This window comes from Clarias gariepinus, chromosome 12, assembly GCF_024256425.1.
Source record: "Clarias gariepinus isolate MV-2021 ecotype Netherlands chromosome 12, CGAR_prim_01v2, whole genome shotgun sequence".
Lineage (NCBI taxonomy): Eukaryota > Metazoa > Chordata > Actinopteri > Siluriformes > Clariidae > Clarias > Clarias gariepinus.
Window position 1 is genome coordinate 24,064,568 of NC_071111.1, and position 20,470 is coordinate 24,085,037.

The window sequence follows — 20,470 nt, forward strand, 5'->3', positions numbered from 1 at the left end:
GCACCAGTTCTCCAGATTTCCAACCTCCTCCAGGTAGGCCGTCTCATCGTTGTTCGTGATCAGGCCCACCACAACAGTGTCGTCAGCAAACTTGATGATGGTGGTGGAGTTGGTAGTGGCCACGCAGTCGTGGGTGTACAGAGAGTACAGCAGGGGGCTCAGAACACAACCCTGGGGGGCTCCAGTACTGAGAGTGATGGAGGCTGAGACATGGCCGCCCATCCTTACTGCCTGTGGTCTGCCAGTTAGAAAATTGGAGATCCACTGACACATGGATGAGCTGAGTCCCAGGTGCTCCAGCTTGGTGGTAAATGTGGAGGGAATTATGGTATTAAATGCAGAACTGTAGTCGATGAAGAGCATTTTCACATAATTCCCCCTCCGAGTGTCCAGGTGAGTAAGAGATGTATGGACGAGATGAGAGATTGCAGCTCAGATTGAGATTTGCAACTCATTTGCACGACACATAGACAAATTAATTGAGTTATGAAGGCAAAAACATAAAAACATATCCCATGTTAAAGAAACATCAAATCAACTTCAGCACCACAGCACGTCGGTTTCTACCTTCCATAATCCTTTTGTAGCGAAGAAAGAGAATTCACCAAGGCAGAAACTTTGGTACTCATGACCCTCACAAAACAATAAAAACTTCAGTCTCTCATCATATCACAGAAGTGTAGTTAAACAAGGATCGGGCTTCTATGATTTATGCCTTAAAGCAGTGGCACAGGACAGGATTACTCTCCTCATAACCCAGACAGCCCCCAGGCAGGTGGTTTTTATTCCATAAATATTTCTTCTGGACTCACTTTATCACCACATTATCTTTTTTTATGGGTTACCTTGATGTTCTATGAAAGCGATCGTCTGTAAATCATTACTTGATGCTCAAGGTAGCGGAAATTGTTTTCTTATTTTCATGCTGCGGTTTATAGACTGCGTTTATATTCTAACTAAAAATGACAAACTTCTTTCTAGTAGAAAATTGTGTGCTTGACCGAGTTCCTATAATCTTTACTACTTATGATTCAGTTTCAAAAGGACCTTTACATACTGTATACATCACTTGCTCTGCGCTGGTAAAGTGGCTCTGTACAGTATGTCTTTTGCCATAAAAGGTGGATAGCTTCTTGGGCCTGTGTGTAAGCATTGTGTCCCAAGACCTTTAACCTAGTAACTAACATGATAGAAATGTCTTCCTTATAACATATATGACGTAAGACACATCAGTGCTGTTCACGCTTGCATTAAATCATTTGTGGTTTCACTGAAGCACTACGTCTAGACGGACATCGCTCATCTTTCTTGCTGTAAGGTCCGTTTTTTTTTTTTTTTTTTTTTTTGCGTACCTAGCCGCCACCTGCAGCTATCAATCTTTGTGGTAAAGAGCTGATCATCATTCTCGGAGACACAGTGGGACACCTAGGCAAAGATCCAACCCAATCAGTGCCAAGTCTAGCTGGCATAGTTCACACTTTATAACCTAATCAGGATTCATGCAGGACCGCACCTCAGGTGCCATGGGCACTGCTGATTGAGCTGCAAATACATTAGACCAGTTTATAGAGCAAGGGTTCAGACTTCAATTCTGGCAATGACCCCTAACCACTTTGCCTCTTCAGCCTGATTGACTTATCAGTCCATTACTAAACGCCAAATACCAGCGACATGTTGTTGTTTTACTCAAAAAGGCCAGAAGGTAGCATATCTACCCATTAAATTTTTTTTTTTTACCAGTTTACCCACCATGTTCCTCCAAGTGCATGATTACTCACAATCTCATGTTTCTATGGTAGTCCATTAAGGCCACCCCTGCTGGTTATTGATGTAAAATGTTTATTTCTAAAGACCGTCTCACACTACTAATTACTCCAGATCAGTGTGTTGGATTCCAGTTGACTCCCATAATGACGTTGCGGTTGCCTCTTGTATTTCTGCTCAAAGTCATTCACATTTATGACATTAAGCAGATGCTCCTATCCAGAGCAACCAACAGATCTGTTCCTGTGCAGCAGTTCTATATATTTTAGTATCTTTTGTGAATGGAAATGTCTCCAAGCCTATGGTACTGTACCTGAAGTCATAACACAACATGTTGCTGGTGTATTCCCTAGTGCTAAGACTCCATCTAGTGGACAAAGGGAGAAAAGTGCATCAAACAGATGGACTAGAAGAAAATTGCATTTAATGAGTAATTAATGAATCCATGCATAATTTATTCTTTGGTTCTCCATCAGTTACAGCTCAACCATGATAAAGGTGCAGGTGGATCCGGAACCAATCACAGGAACTCTGGGAACGGAGCAGGAATGCAGTTTGAATATGAAGCAGGTCCTTTGCCAGGCTACATTAAGTAACACAATAAAATGAAATCATGGCCGATGAGGAAACAAAAAGCTATGTGAAAAAGTATTTGCCCCTTCCTTATTCTTTTTGGGCATATCTGTCACACCTAAATTATTCAGATCATCAAACTAATTTTAATATTACGAAATATGTTACATGTTCAGTAGACACTCCAATTCAGAGCAACTTCTACACTTATCTCCTTATAATATCTGAGCAGGTGAGGGTTATGGGCCTCACTCAGGGGCCCAGCAGCATTCTAGCCAACCCAGGACATTCCAACCAGTAGCCCAACCACTGAGCTACTCCTGCTCTAGATATAAGACAACATAACCAGTAAATACAAAATTAAGTTTTTAAATTATAGAAAAAAGAAAAAAAAAGAATCTGTCCAAATTGGCCTGGCCTTATGTGGAAAAAGTAATCACCCCCTAACCCTAATAACTGGTTGTGCTTCCCTTAGTGGCAACAACTGCAATTAAAGTGTTTTATCAACCAGTTATTAGTAAATATTAACTGGTAGTATTTCACATCACCGTGGAGGAATTTTGGCACTCTCGTTTTCTTCTTTGCAGAATGGTTTTGATTCAGGCACCTTGGAAGGTTTTCAAGCATGAATGGCCACAGCATCTCAAACAGATTAACAGTAAGTATGGACTTCGACTGGAGATTTGCTGATGTGTTTTAGATTCCTTTCCTGCTGCATATCCTATTTTTGCTTGATAAATCGATGGCCAGAAATTTCTCTTTTAAGATTTTCAAATAAAAATCAGAAAGGAGATTTTTTTTTCCCACAACACCGTATTAACCTTTAACCCATCAATGATTACTAAATGTCCGGAACCTGAGAACTGTTGACAAAATGATGGTTTGGGATGTTAGTCGGTAGGATGGTAGTTGCTGTAAGTGCTTTGTATAAGAAATGAAATATACCAGTCTTACACACTAAAGCTAAAACACCCCATCAGCCCTGTTGTTTAAAAGAACCACACATGAGCCCTGTCTGTAACCATAACTTTTATTAATATTATTGAGTTTCCTTTTGTTGAAAACAGCTGGTGAAGTGCCACAGGTGTCCTGTAATCGGTTCTCCTCCCTTCAGTCACAAGGCTATGAATGTCCTTGGTTCACTCAAAGTCCATCGCTTCCTTTTCGCCTCATCATCAGTGGTGTACAAGATGCCAGCGTATGGTCCCCCAGCCTAGCAGCTCCAGCAACATCCAGGTTTTTTTGTTTTTGTTTTTTTTCCCCCCCATCATATATTATATCCATGCTGACCTCTTAAAAATGAGGTACAACAGGACAGCTTGTTGTTGTTGTTTTACTTCTGATATGCACATACTTATGCTTCTTCACATGATTTCCAAAAAAGAAAAAAATACACTCTTATTACAAAATCGTAACAAAGCCTGAACAGTGTTTTCCATTGTTCATACATAAGGACGATTCTTGACCAATCTGAAAAGCCTGAATCTGAGACAGTGTTGCAGCGTTGGAAGTATTTTCACATGTAATAACGGGGCGAGGAACATGAAAGGCAGTAGTCCTACTGAGTCATTCAATACAAACTATAGACATTAAAATTTCCTTAATTTTTCCAAAGGAAAAGGTCTGAATAATAAAATATGCACGTAAACTGAATTTTTTTTTTTTCATTTTAAACCATAAACTTAGCAATCTCTTCTAGGCTTTACAGCGTTTTTTTTTTTTCCATTCAGTTTGATTGTTTTTGTGCAGGTCTATGTGTATTTTGTCAAAGGACAGGAATTGAAAACAATATAAGGGACGAGGACAAATATGTTGTGCAGCACATTGTTGGGGAGGTAGGAACCCAAATCTGAACAACAGAGCTCCTGAGGTTTTTTTTTTTTTTTTTTTTTTGAGATTGCAGCAGAATAAAATTTTAAATAAAAAATGAAAAATAAAAATAAAAAGATAAGGATGCCAGAGCCACAGCTAGCACCTGTATTTTCAGTGAGTGTTGTGCCAAGTCAAGCCTTACTCCAACCCCCCACAATTACATTTCACCCCAACCTGTACCCGACACCCCCCTCCCATCCACCCCTCCCACCCCTCTCTCAGGTCTCCTTCAGAAAGCCTGCTGGGCCGGGTTGTAGTTGAACGTTGACGGGACGTGTGGCCGCTCTTCCAGTTTGTCATACTCTAGGTGAAATTCCTACGGTTAAAAGAAATCCAATTAGTGTGGCATATTTATTAAGTAAGGTGTGATGAGCGGACTGGGGCATGCAAAAGTAAAAACAAAAACTAATAACATTTATTATTTGCATTGTTACCTTGGCTACTTTTCTCCAGTTGTGACAGTCAAAGAAGTAATACGTCCCCCTTTCGTAGGTGTTGGTCTTCATCGTAGGCTCCATCCCTGGAGCCCGTGTGATCCACACCCTCTCCTCTTTATGGTACCTCCAGTCCCGATTGAAACTGTGGACACAGTGAGTTCAGATTTTAAAAGCGTCATCCAAAACGTTAATCAAAATTAACATTAAATGCCCTGACCTGCGATGTGGGAAATAAAGAACAAACTTTCGCCTACAATTTAAAGAATTATATCCTAAGTATACTTAATGTAGGTAACTACTGATTAAGGTTGCAGATTTTGCACGTTCTCCAAAAATCAATAAATTATTATTCATAAACCTTTTAGCCTGATATCTATGACTAGCCCAAGACACATTGGAGCCTATCCCATTTGGGAACTCCAGTCAACTTAAATAAGCACGGGGGAGAATAAATATACTCCATGCACACAGACCCGAGGTGGGAACTGAACCCGGACCCCGGAAACGAAACGTGACAGTGCTAACTACTGAGAAGCAATGCTGCCAAACAAACACAAACTGTACATAAATATATTTTTAATCGATTAATCATTAACATCACTAAAACAGACCAAAAGAAATAAGGCTTCTAAAAAAATACAAAGTCTAATATTGCACACAGCCAGATGTACAAGTACGCCCTCTTGTGGTGTACAAGTTAATAGACGTGAGCCACAGCAAAATATTATGCAAAACAAATAACAATATCAGTTAATACATTTTAATTTGGTTAAAATTCCATATTAACTTCAATATTAGAAGCTAGAATATTTCTAAACATCAAGGAAGTTTTACTCAGCAGTAAAGTTACAGAAAAGCAAACTAACCCTGCCATCCTGACGATGCTGATCCTGCTCCAAAAATGCTTGCATGATGACGCTCATATCACAAATTCAGTTAATTTGACACAAGACAGTACAGGCCCGACTTTGCCAACAGCCTTCATATAGAATACTGATACACACGACTCCTTCCTCTTATTATTCAGGCTCTAGACTTAACACTTATAGCGTCGGTCTCTTCAAAGCCCGTTCTGTGTTCATCTGACACAATGAGAAAGCTTGCAGATCAAAAGAAGCCTTTGAGGTTTCACTTTACATACCTGGACCAGCTGTAAATGATACGGTCGTCACAAAAGGCTGACCTAAGCTCTAACACACTTCTGTGCTCACTTAAAAGGCTCCCCCCCCCAACCCTGCAAAATGAGACGGACGGCTTTCTTCAGCCAGTCCTCATTTCCGTAGCTGACTCAAACGAGTGAGTTAATAAGACACCTGGAAACTCAAACTTTCCTGCTAAAAAGGCGAGGAGGAGGAAAAAATGTATGTGTATGTATATTGCCTCTTGACTAACCACAGTGCTAATGTAATTTACATAAATCTATCTCATTTGTGTATTTCTCTAATTTGGGATTAAAATTACAACCCAACTGTTTGACAGGAAAAGGGACAAGACAAAAAGTATTTAATGTTTTTTTAAGGAGGAACCGGACTACAAAAAAGGATTTCAACTAAGAGAAAAATAAAAGAGAGAGAGATCAAGCCCAGAAGGGGGCGGTAATGCAGCATGGTGGATGCTAACCGCCAGTAAACACCAAGCAGAAATTAGGAATAATATGTGATGGCAAAACAATTATGATGTTCTTGTTCTGTCGAATTTTAATCTCATATGAGAAAACATTATATATTCCACAGTTATTTGTTGCTTTAATACACACCATTTGTTCCACATGCTATTGTTTCAATGTTGTTTTTTTCTTGACACATGGTTTTATGAGTGGAAGTCTACCCCACTACTGTTATTTCAAACCCTGTATATTCCAATATGCAATATGTTTCTTTAGTGGGTACCAATAGCAATAAGCCATAAGCTCATGACTGTGACCTTTTGTCAATCGAAATGATCCAGCAGCCTAGCCGACGAACCATTTGGTCACAGAACCATGGCAGAGTTGCTCAATAGTTAAGCTGTTGGACTCCAGAAGGTCACAGGTTCGAACCTCAGTACCATGGACCTGACCACAAACAGGACTTTCCAAACTTCAGGCAGTCACTGACTGTAAAGGATGTGAAAATGGCGGTCTTTCCTGAATGTTTAATTCCGCACTTTTGTCAAAACCTATTCAATTAAAGCTATTGACCAGTGAAGCGTTGGGCCGCATTTAGGTTCCCGCGAGAACAATGCAGTATGGTTTTACATTTTTCCTCCTAGGGGGAAGATGTTTTGCGAAAGAATCGTGAACAGTATTTGCTCAGCCTTACACATCTTCATTTTGTCAACAAATTGAAAACGGCCAATGAGGACTAGCGTAGGTTTGCATAGTGATAACCTTATTACTCATAATCGCCAAGCGAGCACTTGATAATCTTCTTTTAGTGCCGGAGGGAGCCGCTGAAGTGGACGAGGAAATATAATTACCTCAGATTACAATTAATTACAGTTTATATAATACTGAAACAGGAAAATGACAAATACGTACAGCTCTACCGCCGCTAAGAGTTGCAGCAGGTCTCCGCCATACATGTAGTAAAGGTAGAAGAGCAGGTCGTCTCCGTACCGTGAAAGTTTTATTGCAGCAAGCTGTGGAGAAGGAGAGAGAACAAACACGTCTATTAACTTAGCTTTTCTTTCCCCTTAAGAAAAAAAAACAAAAACAAAAAAAAAAAAAAACACAACACCACAAAATTTCCTGTGCTTCAGTCACACACATCCACAACAAGCGTGTTCCCCAACACAATCACGCTAATAGAAAGGCAGAACTCAACTTCCGTCTATGGGGCCCAGTAATGGCTCTACAGCTAGCGCCCGGTTTGAATAATGCTTGTTTGGTGTTGCTAGTGCACACAAACAGGGTACATGGTGGAGGAAGGGATAAAAACAACAGCATTAGCTGGTCAGCAGATCATTTCATACAGTTTACCTTATACAAAGACAACCTCAGGCAGTTCTAACGGAGACGGTACACGCGCTGGCTCGGGCATCAGATCGGTAATTAGAAAGGAAGAAAAAGCAGGACGGATAATGGAAGAAAAATGTGAAGAGCTGTGGCCAACCTACCTTGTCTCTTATGTGAACGTTGGTTAAGTACTCTGAGGGAACGTGGAAGTCTGAAAGAGAGAGGCGGAGTTATTGAGCTGCCAGGAGATCCTGAGTGTGTCTGGTTTAGGGTCAACTTTAAAGATTTAAAGGTTTATAAAAACAACAACAGGAATGAGGCGGGGGGATCACACCAAATTATTATTATTATTATTATTATTTTTATTATTACGAGAGGTGTTCAAGTTAAACCGGGACTTTTGATTGATGAGACTTAAAACTGCTTTCAGTTCTCTATATGATCTAATGCACTTATCCCAGAGTTTTACTGGTGCACCATCAAGGTAGAAAGTTTGCTCAGTACAGCCGAAGCCATGATCGTACTGCCTGCTTCACAGTACGAGGTATAAAAACAGAATGCCTCTTTTTTATTAAAGGAAAGGGCCGATAAAGGAGTTCAGCATTTAAGACATGAGAAAACATTCTACTTTGTTGGTATCCAAGGACTAGTGAAACACTGGAATAGGTGCATTAGTGTAGTCCCAGTTTGAACTGAACAACGCCCATGTATTATGTAGATTTAATGGAGAACTTTGCCAATTTTTTTATTTGTAAATTAACTTATGCAAACATACTAAATAAGGTTTAAGCATTTATAATACTCACCGATATCTTGAGGCCGACATGGTGTGGAAGCCCACGGAGAGGCAAACTTGGGATAAAGGTTTCTGTAAATAATAAAAATTATATTTTACATTTTTATAAAAATTATAATAACATACATCTTACTTTTTTTTTTACTAACTACAGCATAGAAGATATTCCAGGGCACAAAAAAAAGAAACAAATAAAATGTTTACTGCAAAATTTTTCATTTAACTGCTTAAACTGGGACAAAGCATAGTTAGTCAGCCTGCTGCAAACATTAGACATTTTAGATCTGTACATTTACAGCATGTGACAGACACGAGCGACTTGCATAAGTGCTTTTGAACCTCCATTGTTAAATATACCCTTATAACTGGTTTACTCAGTTACTGACTATTAATACAAACTGATGGAGTCGCTCTTATGTTTAAAACAATTAACATGACTAAAAACAGTACCTCTACTGTAAGTAACAGTACTCTAACTTTACTATGGTACAGATACAGTGACAAATTAAAAGAAAAACTGGTGGCTCTGTAGTGTGTCCTTGGCTTGGCTTGGTTTGGGTCAGCTGTGGTGCACGGGTGAGAGAGAAAATGCCAAAACAATACATACTTTACATACTTTGCACCCTTTACATATTTTGCAAAGTAGCTTTGCATTTTAGCAGCAAACGGCAAAAACATGTGCCAAACCACAGACTTCATTTTCTTCTTACAATCAAAACTGGCAGATCAGCCGAACACCTGTGACGAAGCGCAGGTGCTCCGATTTCTCTGTCATCACATTCTGTCATGATACATACTCTATTACTGTGAGGTTTTTTTAAGTAACTAAACATGAAATATTAATATATATATATATATATATATATATAGTTCTGACTATTACACAAGTACACTTTAATGAATGTAGAAACAGATGTCAACTATAGAGAGGCAAATGAAAAGCTTCATACAGAAATATGAGTTTTATGTAAAAGAGAAAGGAAGGATGAAAATAGGGGCCAATTTTTAAAGGACGCCTATGATGCCAAATTCACCTTTTATTCGTTTTTAGCAATATACTGTAGTTGGGTCTCCAGGGTGCGTGTACAAATAAATACATACAGGAACAAAGAAATCTTCTCCCAGGTTTTGTATTGGCGAGGGCTTTAACAAGCCAATTCTAATGTGACCTCATAAAAGATGATCTCCTCCCCCGGCTTGATGCTCAGCTGTAGGGGATTCTGAGGAGTTTGAGGTGTGAATAAAAACACACGCACACACACACTTTGGGGGAGCTCTGAGACCTGTGTTAATTGGTTAAAGGAATAATAAAATTTGGGACCTTTAGTAATAATTATACCTAAGAAGTTATGTAACCCAGCTTGATTTTCCGTCCTAAAAAATATAATCGTTTTCGTTTTTTCAGGATAATTATGTTACCATCCGTCTGATCTCAACCCAGTTGAACAGTATCAATCCAAGCAGCCGGTCAATTCTGGATCTGAAGCAGCACCATCTGTACTGTATTTTATACCCAATATTATATTCATTGATCCTGGTTACTTAATGCATGTGACAATGTGCTGAATGGTGAAGACTAGCATGGAGTTGCTGCTTACTCTGGTGAGTTCAGGTTGAGGCCGAGCGTCGTCAGGTCGCTCCCCAGCGCTAAGTGCACCATGCCCGGGTCTGTCTCTGCTGCCCGAATAAACGTCAACAAGCCAATCATCCCGAACTGGTCAGTCACCATGCCAGGTGGAATGTTCGTAACTCGGCCTGGAAATAAAAGAAAAAGAAAGACACCCTAGAATAAACACACAGCTGTTTATGTATTTTTGTCCTATTCAGTTGGATAGCCGAGACTCTCACCATCAGGAAGGACCTGAACTCCTTTCTTCTGATGATTGTTGTTCTGTTGCGTTAAGCTCTTTTCTCCAGGGAACTTAGGACCGTCTGCGGACATGTTCTTACCAGACAGGTTCAAGTTCTGCGGGGGAAAGAACGCAGCAAAGATAAGGCACCACAAAAGAGCGAACGCCCCCGGGGCAAAGTGATGCTGTCGAGTTTCATTTCATCTAATACACTGAACAGAAAAGCAATGTTCATGAAATGTACGACTACAAAAAAAAATGGCCAATTACAATGTTGAGGTCCATAGAATGGAATGATTTGATAATACAGTGAGGTGAAAGTTAAATCAACGCAAAATCTTAAAGTAAGGTTTTACTCTGGAACTGGACTGGATGGATGGAAGAACATCGCTTTACAAAAAATATTCTCTCAGTTGGACTTTTGATGATGATGATGATGATGATGATGATGGTGGAGGGTGCTAGCTACCATTTCAATCCAAAATCTCCACTAGGTTTTAAACTTGGATTGAGAGTTCTTCCTCCATTCAAGAGACAAATATTCTATCATAGACTAATCAAGCAGATCTCTTTAAAAAAACTCACAACTCTCCTAAAACCTGATTGATCAAAAAACTGTCTGTCTCCGTTTCAAGCTGCAAAGCACTAAATCTGTTCATTTTACAGGGGGGCTGATTCTTTTTTATATCCTTTGTATAAGAAAATCCCCCTCGCCCGGCTTTCTGCTCAGCAGCAGCTCATTTACACAGACACTGCAACCTTTTCGAAAGAGGAGTGAATGGAGTCCGAGGTATAAATTTAAGCATTGTCTGAGAGGTGTTTCAGCTGGAGCATTAACAGGTGGAGCTGTCAGACTTTTGAAATAGTAAAATACAGGACCTTTAATGATGCTTTTAAAAATCCATACATGTAAAGAACTTAATCTGCAGACGATCGCTATGTTTAACTAGGGCACCGAGTCATCTCAAAAGTGATCATCTCACCATGGCTGTTATCTCTGATGAGATCTAGGTCTAGAGAGTACTTCGGTACTGTTAATTTGGTGCTCATAAAAGCCTGTATTATATAAATTAGCAGTTTAATATAAATGACACTAGTGACCTTTGAATTTTCTGATCTGATCTATAGCTACTAGTTCGCTATAACAGAGGAGGAATGGCACAATCAGGTCCCTAAGTGAGAGTGTGTTTGTGCATGTGTGTGTATATATACCGTTTTGCTATCATCAGTACATGTTGGATCCTTAAAGTTGGCTCCAGGAAGTGCAGGAAAGTCCTCGTTGTGGATGGAGAAATCTTGGGACTGCTCATGTGTCGGCTTTGTGACCATTCCAACTGAAAAGAAGTAAAGGTTCAGTAAAAATCTAGTTCTAGAGAGGAGCATACGAGGAACCTTGACTGTGACTCCACAACAGGAGGCTTGCTGTTTATCCGCCTTACCGTACGGAGCTCTCCCAGCCAGCGGGTTGAGCAGTGGCGTCGGATTGGCATTTCCTTCCCTTCGACTTCTATCGGCTAAGGCGGGGAAATCGGACAGGTCCAGCCCAGTCATGTTTTCACTCCCGTCTACAAACGTAACGTTCCGTTAGCTCCCAATAAACAATCAAAGCGTTCTTTTAAAGCATGTTCGGTGTAATGTAATGGATGTTTACCGGTTCCGTTAAAGATGCTACTCGAGAACGAATTGCTTAAACCAAACGCAGGATTTCGGCCCATTCCAAACCCTGACATACTGCACAGAAAGAAAGACAAAGTTAAACCAAGGCCTGGAACTTGTGTGAACATTTCTCTTCAAATGATCATTTTGTTCACCGGGATTCCACAGGAATTCCGAAAGGTCTAGAGAGAAATATTTCTTACTGGTCACACAGATACTGTATATCTGAGTGTATGTAACTACTCTTTATTTATCTTGTGTGATTCGGCAAGAACATTTTATTGCAATAAAGGACACAGAACAAAGATAGCTAATCTGTTTATGACGTTTACAATACACTAAGGATGTACAATCAAGGCAAAGAGTTCTACACACACCTACTGTAGGCTGAAGGGTGAAGATATACAAGACAAGTTCAAAGGAACTGGTGAAGGAGTTAGAAGTACATCCACCATTATACACTGTCTGACATGTTACACCATGTGATGAAAAAAAGAAAGTGGCGTGTATGGAGGAATAGCTGAGAAACATGAGGGTGGAAGCATCATGTTGTGGAGCTGCATTATTTAATGAAGCAACACCTCAATACAACAGAAAGAATGTTGAAACTGATCGCCAATTGGTTTGTCCAGGGTAAGCGAATTAGCAAACCTTTCAGGGGCGGGGTGTTCAAGTCTAACCGGGACTTGTGATGAAATGTCTTGTGAATGTAGGTTTAAAAGACTTCTAACACAGTACAGTGATGAGACTCTTAGCCGCAGTAAAATATTTCATGAATATTTTATTCACGCCCATGAATGCCAATCCCAGTCGCAATCAATCCCATCAACATTCAGCGAGTGGAACCCCTAATCCTTGAAAGTCTTGCGGAATAGATGCATCTGTCTGAGTTATCACCACATCCCCCACACGGTCCTGACCTCGCTCCAAGTCATTTTCACATGTTGGGTTCATGAAAGGAGTTCCTGGGAGGCCAGTGTTTCAGACATGACACATGCAGTCTGCATACTAAGAAAACTTTTTACCTTAATGGTATCGAAGCACTAGTGAAACACTGGGATAAGTGCATTAGTGTAGCGGGGGATTGTACAGAGAAATAAAATTAGTTTTTTTTAATGAAGTGAGTTTTTTGTCTTCAATCAAAAGTCCTGGTTTGACTTGAACATCTCTTCAAGTTAACAAAATAAAAACTATTTTGACACGGCCATCACAAATAACTGACCTGAATCCTATATAAAGTTTTTAGACTGAACTGAATAACTGTGGAGGCCCACAAACCTGCATGAGTTACACCAGTTCTGTCAAAAGAAAAATAAACGCAAGTATTGTGAGAAGCTTCTGGAAGGCTATGTTTAAGCAAGTTTAAAAGTAATAATGCAAAATCCTTACATTGCATAAACCTGTCTCTTAGCTTGTTAGCCCTGGTGATGAAGGCTGCGTGGGCATTATACCTGGGTATGTGTATATGGACTCACCTGTTGATGGTGAGCGGCTGCCGTGCCGGCTGCTGTTTGGGCATGCAGATGATGCTGCTGGGCGAGCCGCGGTTTGGGCTACCTAGGCCCGAGCTGTTGCTCATGCTGTTACTCCGTCCGCTCAGCGATATGCCCTGCCCTATCTGCGAATGGTTCATCAGGTTTCTCGAGTTCATCGGCAAAATCCCCCTGTGAAGGAGCAGAAACTGTTTAAAACGTGAACTGAAAGTGAACTCTGCTTCTTTTTTTGGGATTAAACTTTAGCTGTAGCCGAACGTCCAACGCTGTCTCACCTACTCGGCGAGGTTGGAGTATGGAGGGACAGTGTCGGGCCCCCGGTGGAGGACGTGCCGTGACTAGGTGGTAGCTGCGTGCTTTGTGCTAAATTGCGATTGAGTTGTGGGTTGTTGTTGCTCATCCCCCGCAATGAGAAGCCTAGAGTATCTGCAAAGCATCAAAGAGGGTGTGTCAGGACGCACACACATTCATCCAAGAACAAAATCCTTCAAAAGCCTCCATCAAAAAGCGATGCTATCTATGGCATACAGCAGGTGTGAAATTGCAAGCAGTAAGATTCTGGTGCAAACATCGGTTGAATGTTTCCATCTGAATTCTTTGACTGTGTCAAAAATTCCAAAAACTGACAGTTAAAAGAAATGAAAGCGCAGGCGCTAGAGTGGAGTAATTGATTTCAATCATGAAATTCCAGATTTTTTCCTTTTTTTATAAAAAAAAATCTGTGCACTAAAAACACCTGAATCACACAATCAGACACAATAAGAAAAGTCATTAAAAGTTCTAAATAATGAAACAAAATAAAATTGCAATTTCAACCAATTGAATGTAAGATTTTAAACTAATTCCAGTATCTTTTAGGGTCGAGTTAAAACTTGTAGACCATGGTGTATGAGGGCGTACTTTGCGAGCCGTATAAGCTTGCACCCAGCTGTGACAGCTGCCCCGATGACGAAGACGATGACAACAGCATCTAAAAAACACAGGGAAGATTTGTTACACAAGGCACTTGTTTTTTTGTTTTGTTTATTTTTTTTTCCCAGCTATAAACAATTTGATCATTTTAACATTTTTGGCGTTATTTATATTCTCATAGGTTTTCTTCTTAACGTCTTACGTTTTTCTCGGGTTGATGTGTGAAAATCGACGGCTGGCTGTAGTACATGCTGTCGTCCGCGTAGTCATTATCGAGCCCCTCCATAAACTTCTTTCTCGTGGCACTAAACATGCTCTTTGTCACCTGCAAAGAGGAGGAAATTAAAAAAGATTCCATTTAGTCCATTCAATACAAACAAATCACTCACTTTTAATACGCAACTAAGAGACACCATACTCTGACACGAAGACCGGGGAAAGTGTCAAAGTGAGAAAGTGAAACCTTACAAAGGAACTTTATCTGCAATAACCATGCTGCAGGATGAGAGGCCCACTTCAGACCCTTAATATCAAACCTTACACTCTAAATTATTGGCAACTTTACAATTACTGCACAGTACAATAAATGGCACTGTACTATAGGAGACGATGTGAACCGAATTAAAATATAAGATTCTTCATTAGCATTCTGCCTGGTAGATTAGTCCAGACTTGTAACTTTTCTAAAACAGCAGCAAGAAGGACAAGCCTGCAATTTTTGTTATTTAAAGAAGAAACTTATCAAGATATGCACTGTGGTCAAAAATCTGTGCCACTTTTCTCTCTATATTCATTTCTATTTAGGTCAATTATGTTCAGAAGGTACAAAACTGACTCAGATTTGATCATATTTAATAATCAGGATTTTTTTGCACTCCTAGTTTACTCCTGTAATGCAACTGAACCATAATTATTGTTGAAGAACTAGAATGGTTATTTTAACACTTTAACATTCTTGCTCAAATACTTTTAAATGTCAATTAAATATGGTGGAATATCCTAAAATGTTTTTACTGAGCATGTTCACTAGAATTACCAAATACAACACTATCATAATAACTAAGTGCCAATTTGATTTGTATTGCAATTCTTTAAATATCACAATTTTATAAAAACAAATTTAGCAAATACAGCGGAATCTCTGCATACAAATTAAATTCATTTTGGAATTGCGATACGCATTTCTCTATAAAAAATAACGTAAACGCAGATGATCAGTTCCAGCCACCCAAAACAATTACCAATATTACAAAAAGTTAGCGAAAAATGACAAAGCTTCTGAACGCATGCCAAAGGCAATGTTGGTACCGTGGGTTGACTCTTTTGAAGGAGATTTCGCTCTATCTCTTTAGGACCAAAAGCTTCGCTTTGGCTTTCCCCTAATGCAGACAAGTTTTGAACGGCTCCACTACTTATCTTCTGTTTATAGATGGTTCGTTCCGAATGTCCTGTACCAAGCAGGATGAAATTCATGTGTTTACTGTTACATCTCTACCACAGGTTTTGAATAAATAACTTACTAATAAAACAATTTTTGCCCATGCAACATCCCTGAAAGCATCAACAATGAGACTGCAGGTGGAAAGGTGATGTGGTGTGTATAAAGGATATCAAGAATTGTATTCTTTCTCTTCCAGAACAATGCACTATTTATAAAGTAGAGACGATACCAAGTTTATTTTGTCTTTCAATGGATATTGCTGTAATTCACATGAACATGTACGGTAGTTTTATGCTCAACATTAAGCCACCTCATGACATTCGACATCAATGGCTCTTAAAACAAGGTCCCTAAACTATATTCATTATTGGAATTGATATTGAGGTGGTATCATAAATTTTTAAGATTACCTCTGTTTACAAGAAAGTACTTTATTTATCTATGTTTACACACTATCAATTTCAAAACAGTGCCCTTGCACAGCAATACAGCGCTCCCAGCATTTCTGCACCTACTGGAATATGGAAGTCTTCTTTTTCGAAGCGTTTTCCTGTTTTTTCGAAGACCAAGAGGGCAAAGAGGGCGTTTTGGCACCAGTATCGTGAAAACCTAAATGATATCAGTTTCGAAAGTATTGATTTGGCACTGGCACTGTTTAAGAAAAGAGTCGATTTGGCACTGGCACCAGTATCATAAAAACCCAAACGAAACTCAACCCTAGCTGGCATTTGTTGACATGTTACAAAACTAGTCTCAAAACTTATTGATGCCACTTCAATCCTCACGTCAACCAAACAGGTTTAATCAAAACCTCAATAACAAATCTTGCCGCTTATGACTATCAATTTAGACTTGTTATTCAGTAATAACATGTACTTCAGTTTCGATCAACTGCAAGAATATTACAGTATTTGAATAGTTCACTAAAAATAAACATGTAATAAAAATGTTCTTGGAATTGTTAAAGTGGTTTATCTTTGCAAAAAAAAAAAAAAAAATTTAACAGAAGACAATTTTGACAAGTGCTTGTTTTTACACTAAACCTTTCAATGCAAGTTTCCAGACGACTTTAACTATTTTTCAGGATTTTAATAATCGAAATTTTATCATTTTATTTTTCACTGTAGTAAAATTATTATCCTAAATACAGGAGAAAAAAAAGCCCTCACAGCCTCAGACAAAACAAAAGTAAAACTAGATAACTAACTTACTATTTCACATACTCAGTTTAGAAATTAAAATAACATTTTATATATTGTATTTTATTTTATATATTGTTAGAATGGCACTTTTGAGTAATTTAAGTGCTAAAATGAATGTGTTAGCAAGTTTACAGCGAATGTAAACAAACTAGCATAGAAACTAGCCGGGTTAACTAGCAATTAGCTACCAGTGCGAACACTGTAATTATTACTTATATATATTTTTTTATTTTAATTTACATTTGTTAAATTAACTAGTAATGAGTAATCAGGTGTAGTTGAGTGCTTAAACTTGATAAACTTTAATTAAAAATACGTTTTGACGAGGCTAGTTATGATGAGCTTTAAGCCTAGCTAGCAAGAATGCTAAGCGAGAGCAGTGCGCCGAGGAGTCCGACTTCACTGCACTCCACTCCGGCCTAGACTCTGTTCACAGCGCCGCCGGACACGGGCACTGGTGCGGGTGTTTGTTTGTTTTTTTGTGCCAAAAGCGAGTAAACTGGTTTGTGGGGTAAAATGAGACTTGGAAAGTAAACTGGTTATTTGTCTATCTATATATTTCTCTGCTTGCAACTTAGTCTTATTTTCCGCTCTCACACATATACATATATACAGTACACGCACATACACATGAGCACTAACACACAAACACACACACAGACATGCACATAGACACACACCGAATACCAAAGCGAGCTTAAAGCCATTAAACCTAGTCAGGCCTTTAACTGCTAACATCAGCAAAAACAGGACTCCAGCTCCATGCGCACTGTGTCCTGGACAAATCTACACTTACCGCATTAATTTCTCTTTCCACACTTAGATCCAAGATGGCTCTGTGTGTATGTGTGAGAGTGTGTGTGTGTTAGAGGGAGAGTGTGTGTCGGAGTGTGTACATTGCTGTAAGACTGGCCTTACCTCCGACCCCTAAACACACCTTCTAAAGTCTTGAGTCACAGCAATACATCATCAAAAACTCTTTTTTATTATTATTATAAAAGGCCACACATTATTATTATTATTATTATTATTATTATAAAGTTCACACTGATTGGAAGACTTTTAAAATAAGTTAGAAAGGCTGTATGATGATGATGATGATGATGCAACAGGATCCTGAAACGTTGCTCAGGTGAACTCCAGCATTGACACTGAGAGACAGTGAGACATTAATGACTAGACAAAGGGGAAAAATGTCTCCTTTTTTTTCAGTGGGTCCCAGTCCATTGGGGAAACCAGACAGAGCGGGCGAATTGGCGAAAGACGCAACCAAAGAAGTGGATGTCAAGGTCAATATCAAATGATCAAGGAAGTGTGGGAAGGTAGAAGGTAGAAGGTAGTGTGGAGAAAGACAAAACAACATGAGTGGGATAATGAACCAAAAAGGAGACATTTGCATTCAACACAGGACAAAGCATGAGTGGTAAAAATTAGAAACGAGGAACTATTAATTAGCAGACTAAAAATTGGACAAAGCACTCTTAATAGCACTCTGTTTATTGGGGATGCGAATCACCAGTCACCTCCTCATATTATATTATCACCATTCCAAGTATCATTATTATTATTTCTAAGCAATCTAAATGAATAAATAATTCACTCATACCGCATGGGATAAAAATGTGTAAATACGTTACCTGTAGGATTATAAAGAAACGGCAAAGTTTACCACTTCAAATGCCTCCAAAGTCTCAAAACCCAATAGTAAGTATGTGTTGAGTGGCTGTGAGCGTGCTGGCGTGTCGGCTTCTAATGCGGGCACGCGGGGCTTCTATTGCACACGATTTTTGGCTAATTTAGCGCTCACACTGTTTTGCGACTGGTCTAAGCATGTGTAATGAGTGGGTCTGAGACTAATTGAGAGTTTGGAGATTCATAACAGAATTGATTTTCCCCCATCGCTACTATTTAGAGAAATGCTTCCAAACAAACCGTTGTTGTTCAGTCTTTTTCTAATTGTACTGCCCTGGGGCCTCATGTACAAAGACATGCGTTGAATTCATACTAAAACATTGCGTACGGACAAAGCTGTAAATGTGCGTACGCAGTAAAAAAATCTGATGTATGAAACACTGCGTACGCGGAATCCCACGCATATTCTCTTTGTACATCCGAATTAACGTAAAATTGAGCGCACGTGCACGAGCGCAAAACCCCTCCCTGCCTCCTCCTCCGTATAAATATGTTAATGACTCCACTTTGGCAAAACCAAATGAAAAAGCAATGGCAAAAACAAGCAAGAAGAGAAACTTCACAGAATGTGAATTGGAGGTGCTCCTATCAGAGGTAGACCGGAGAAAAACTGTGTTATTTGCAAGTTTGTCCTTTGGAATTAATAACAAAAAAAAAAAAAAACCTAAGCTGGAATAATATCTTTAAATACATCACTCACCAAGAAGCCACCCATCGCGCACCCTGCCACCCTGGAGCCTCATCCCAACCATGCTGTTTGTGAGGATGAATGAATCATGGGTTGACCCAGGCCACCTTGCCACAATATTTGTTAGGTGCATTTGAGCATCACATATTATTTGCACATTTATTAATTGCAAATGTTTCCGATTCACGTATGCAAATTCGTCTTTAAATGGCGCCTTTATAGCAGTGTGCATGCAGTCGATCGCTCCGATTTCATTAGGAAAACCGTCAATCGCTGCAAATTGCGCTTTAATGTTTGGCTGGTCAACTGCATGGTATGGAAACCTTATATAGGCTACCTGCTAGACATGCGGATGATCCCGTCCCATACAGCTGGCATTGCACGGCTCAAAGATGAGTGGCTTAACCCAGAGCGGTCTGCCAGTTCCCTTTGGAAAGAACCAGTTGCCAGGAAACCAAGCGTTGTCAGCACCTGTAAGGAAACGGGTAATGCGTGGCTCCTCACTGTCTCTCTTTCCAAATTTGGACCCAACTCAGCACAGAGCTCCGAGAGGATAGCTCTTGGAAATCTGAAACGGCTAATAAGCCAGTCATCATCGTGGGCCAGAAAATCACTGTGATCCCTAAAAACGCGTTCCCTTCGGATTCGGCCATTGACAATGTCCTCTAATAAGGCCAACACTGCCATTGCCATAGACTAAGGGTTGTATACATTTGCAAATGCTTTTATATGTTCTAAATCAAATAATTGGTAGAAAAATTGGTCAATTAACCCATTTTATCAATTATAAATTAATAGCAATGTTTTTTATGTGTTGGTGCGATACTTTGTAGTTGGAAATAAAAGAACAAATACACACAAAAAATACACGTACGCCAGACATGAAGTTGGCGTGAAAGAACGCACATTCTCATGTTAATTTCACTGTTAGTAAATCCGACCGTAAGCGTAAAAACTGGCATAAGCAAAGTTTTTGTGCGTACGCAGTGTTGATACATGAGGCCCCTGGACTTTAACATTCAGCATGATCAGTGAGGCCTGTTTGATCTGACATGAAATGTTTTGTGTTTTATTCTGTATTTCTTTGATGGTTTCACATTGGGGTTAATGGGGTGAATGTGCTGGGATGGTTACTCTTGGGGGGATTAGACAGGGGTAA

General features: G+C 39.5%; 1 protein-coding gene across 3 annotated transcripts; it reads right to left on the bottom strand.

The window, feature by feature from the left end:
* Window positions 1–3,353: 3,353 nt before the first annotated feature.
* Window positions 3,354–17,829, bottom strand: LOC128534394 (CCR4-NOT transcription complex subunit 2-like). 3 transcript variants are annotated; one of them, XM_053508815.1, is made up of 15 exons: window positions 17,728–17,829; window positions 14,491–14,613; window positions 14,277–14,346; window positions 13,652–13,802; window positions 13,359–13,547; window positions 11,879–11,958; window positions 11,667–11,792; window positions 11,440–11,561; window positions 10,226–10,343; window positions 9,976–10,132; window positions 8,388–8,449; window positions 7,743–7,792; window positions 7,165–7,265; window positions 4,644–4,788; window positions 3,354–4,525 (listed from the first exon to the last, which is right to left on the bottom strand). In XM_053508815.1, the coding sequence occupies exons 2-15, from the start codon at window positions 14,599–14,601 to the stop codon at window positions 4,439–4,441; spliced, it is 1,569 nt and encodes a 522-aa protein (XP_053364790.1). In that variant the 5' UTR covers window positions 14,602–14,613; window positions 17,728–17,829; the 3' UTR covers window positions 3,354–4,438. The 3 variants fall into 3 exon arrangements, with proteins under 3 accessions (XP_053364790.1, XP_053364789.1, XP_053364791.1); XM_053508814.1 differs by lacking the exon at window positions 17,728–17,829 and adding an exon at window positions 17,612–17,691; XM_053508816.1 differs by lacking the exons at window positions 3,354–4,525; window positions 4,644–4,788; window positions 7,165–7,265; window positions 17,728–17,829 and adding exons at window positions 7,321–7,519; window positions 17,612–17,698.
* Window positions 17,830–20,470: the final 2,641 nt, after the last annotated feature.

What these genes read in the sequence shown, in the direction of transcription:
- LOC128534394 (XM_053508814.1), bottom strand. Translation starts at nt 17,638, where the DNA reads ATGGCTTTAAGCTCGCTTTGGTATTCG. An exon ending in TAAGCTCGCTTTGGTATTCG is followed by an intron (nt 14,614 to 17,611) that starts GTGTGTGTCTAT and finishes TCCTCTTTGCAG; the next exon opens with GTGACAAAGAGCATGTTTAG. An exon ending in ACTGGAGAAAAGTAGCCAAG is followed by an intron (nt 4,526 to 4,643) that starts GTAACAATGCAA and finishes TTTTAACCGTAG; the next exon opens with GAATTTCACCTAGAGTATGA.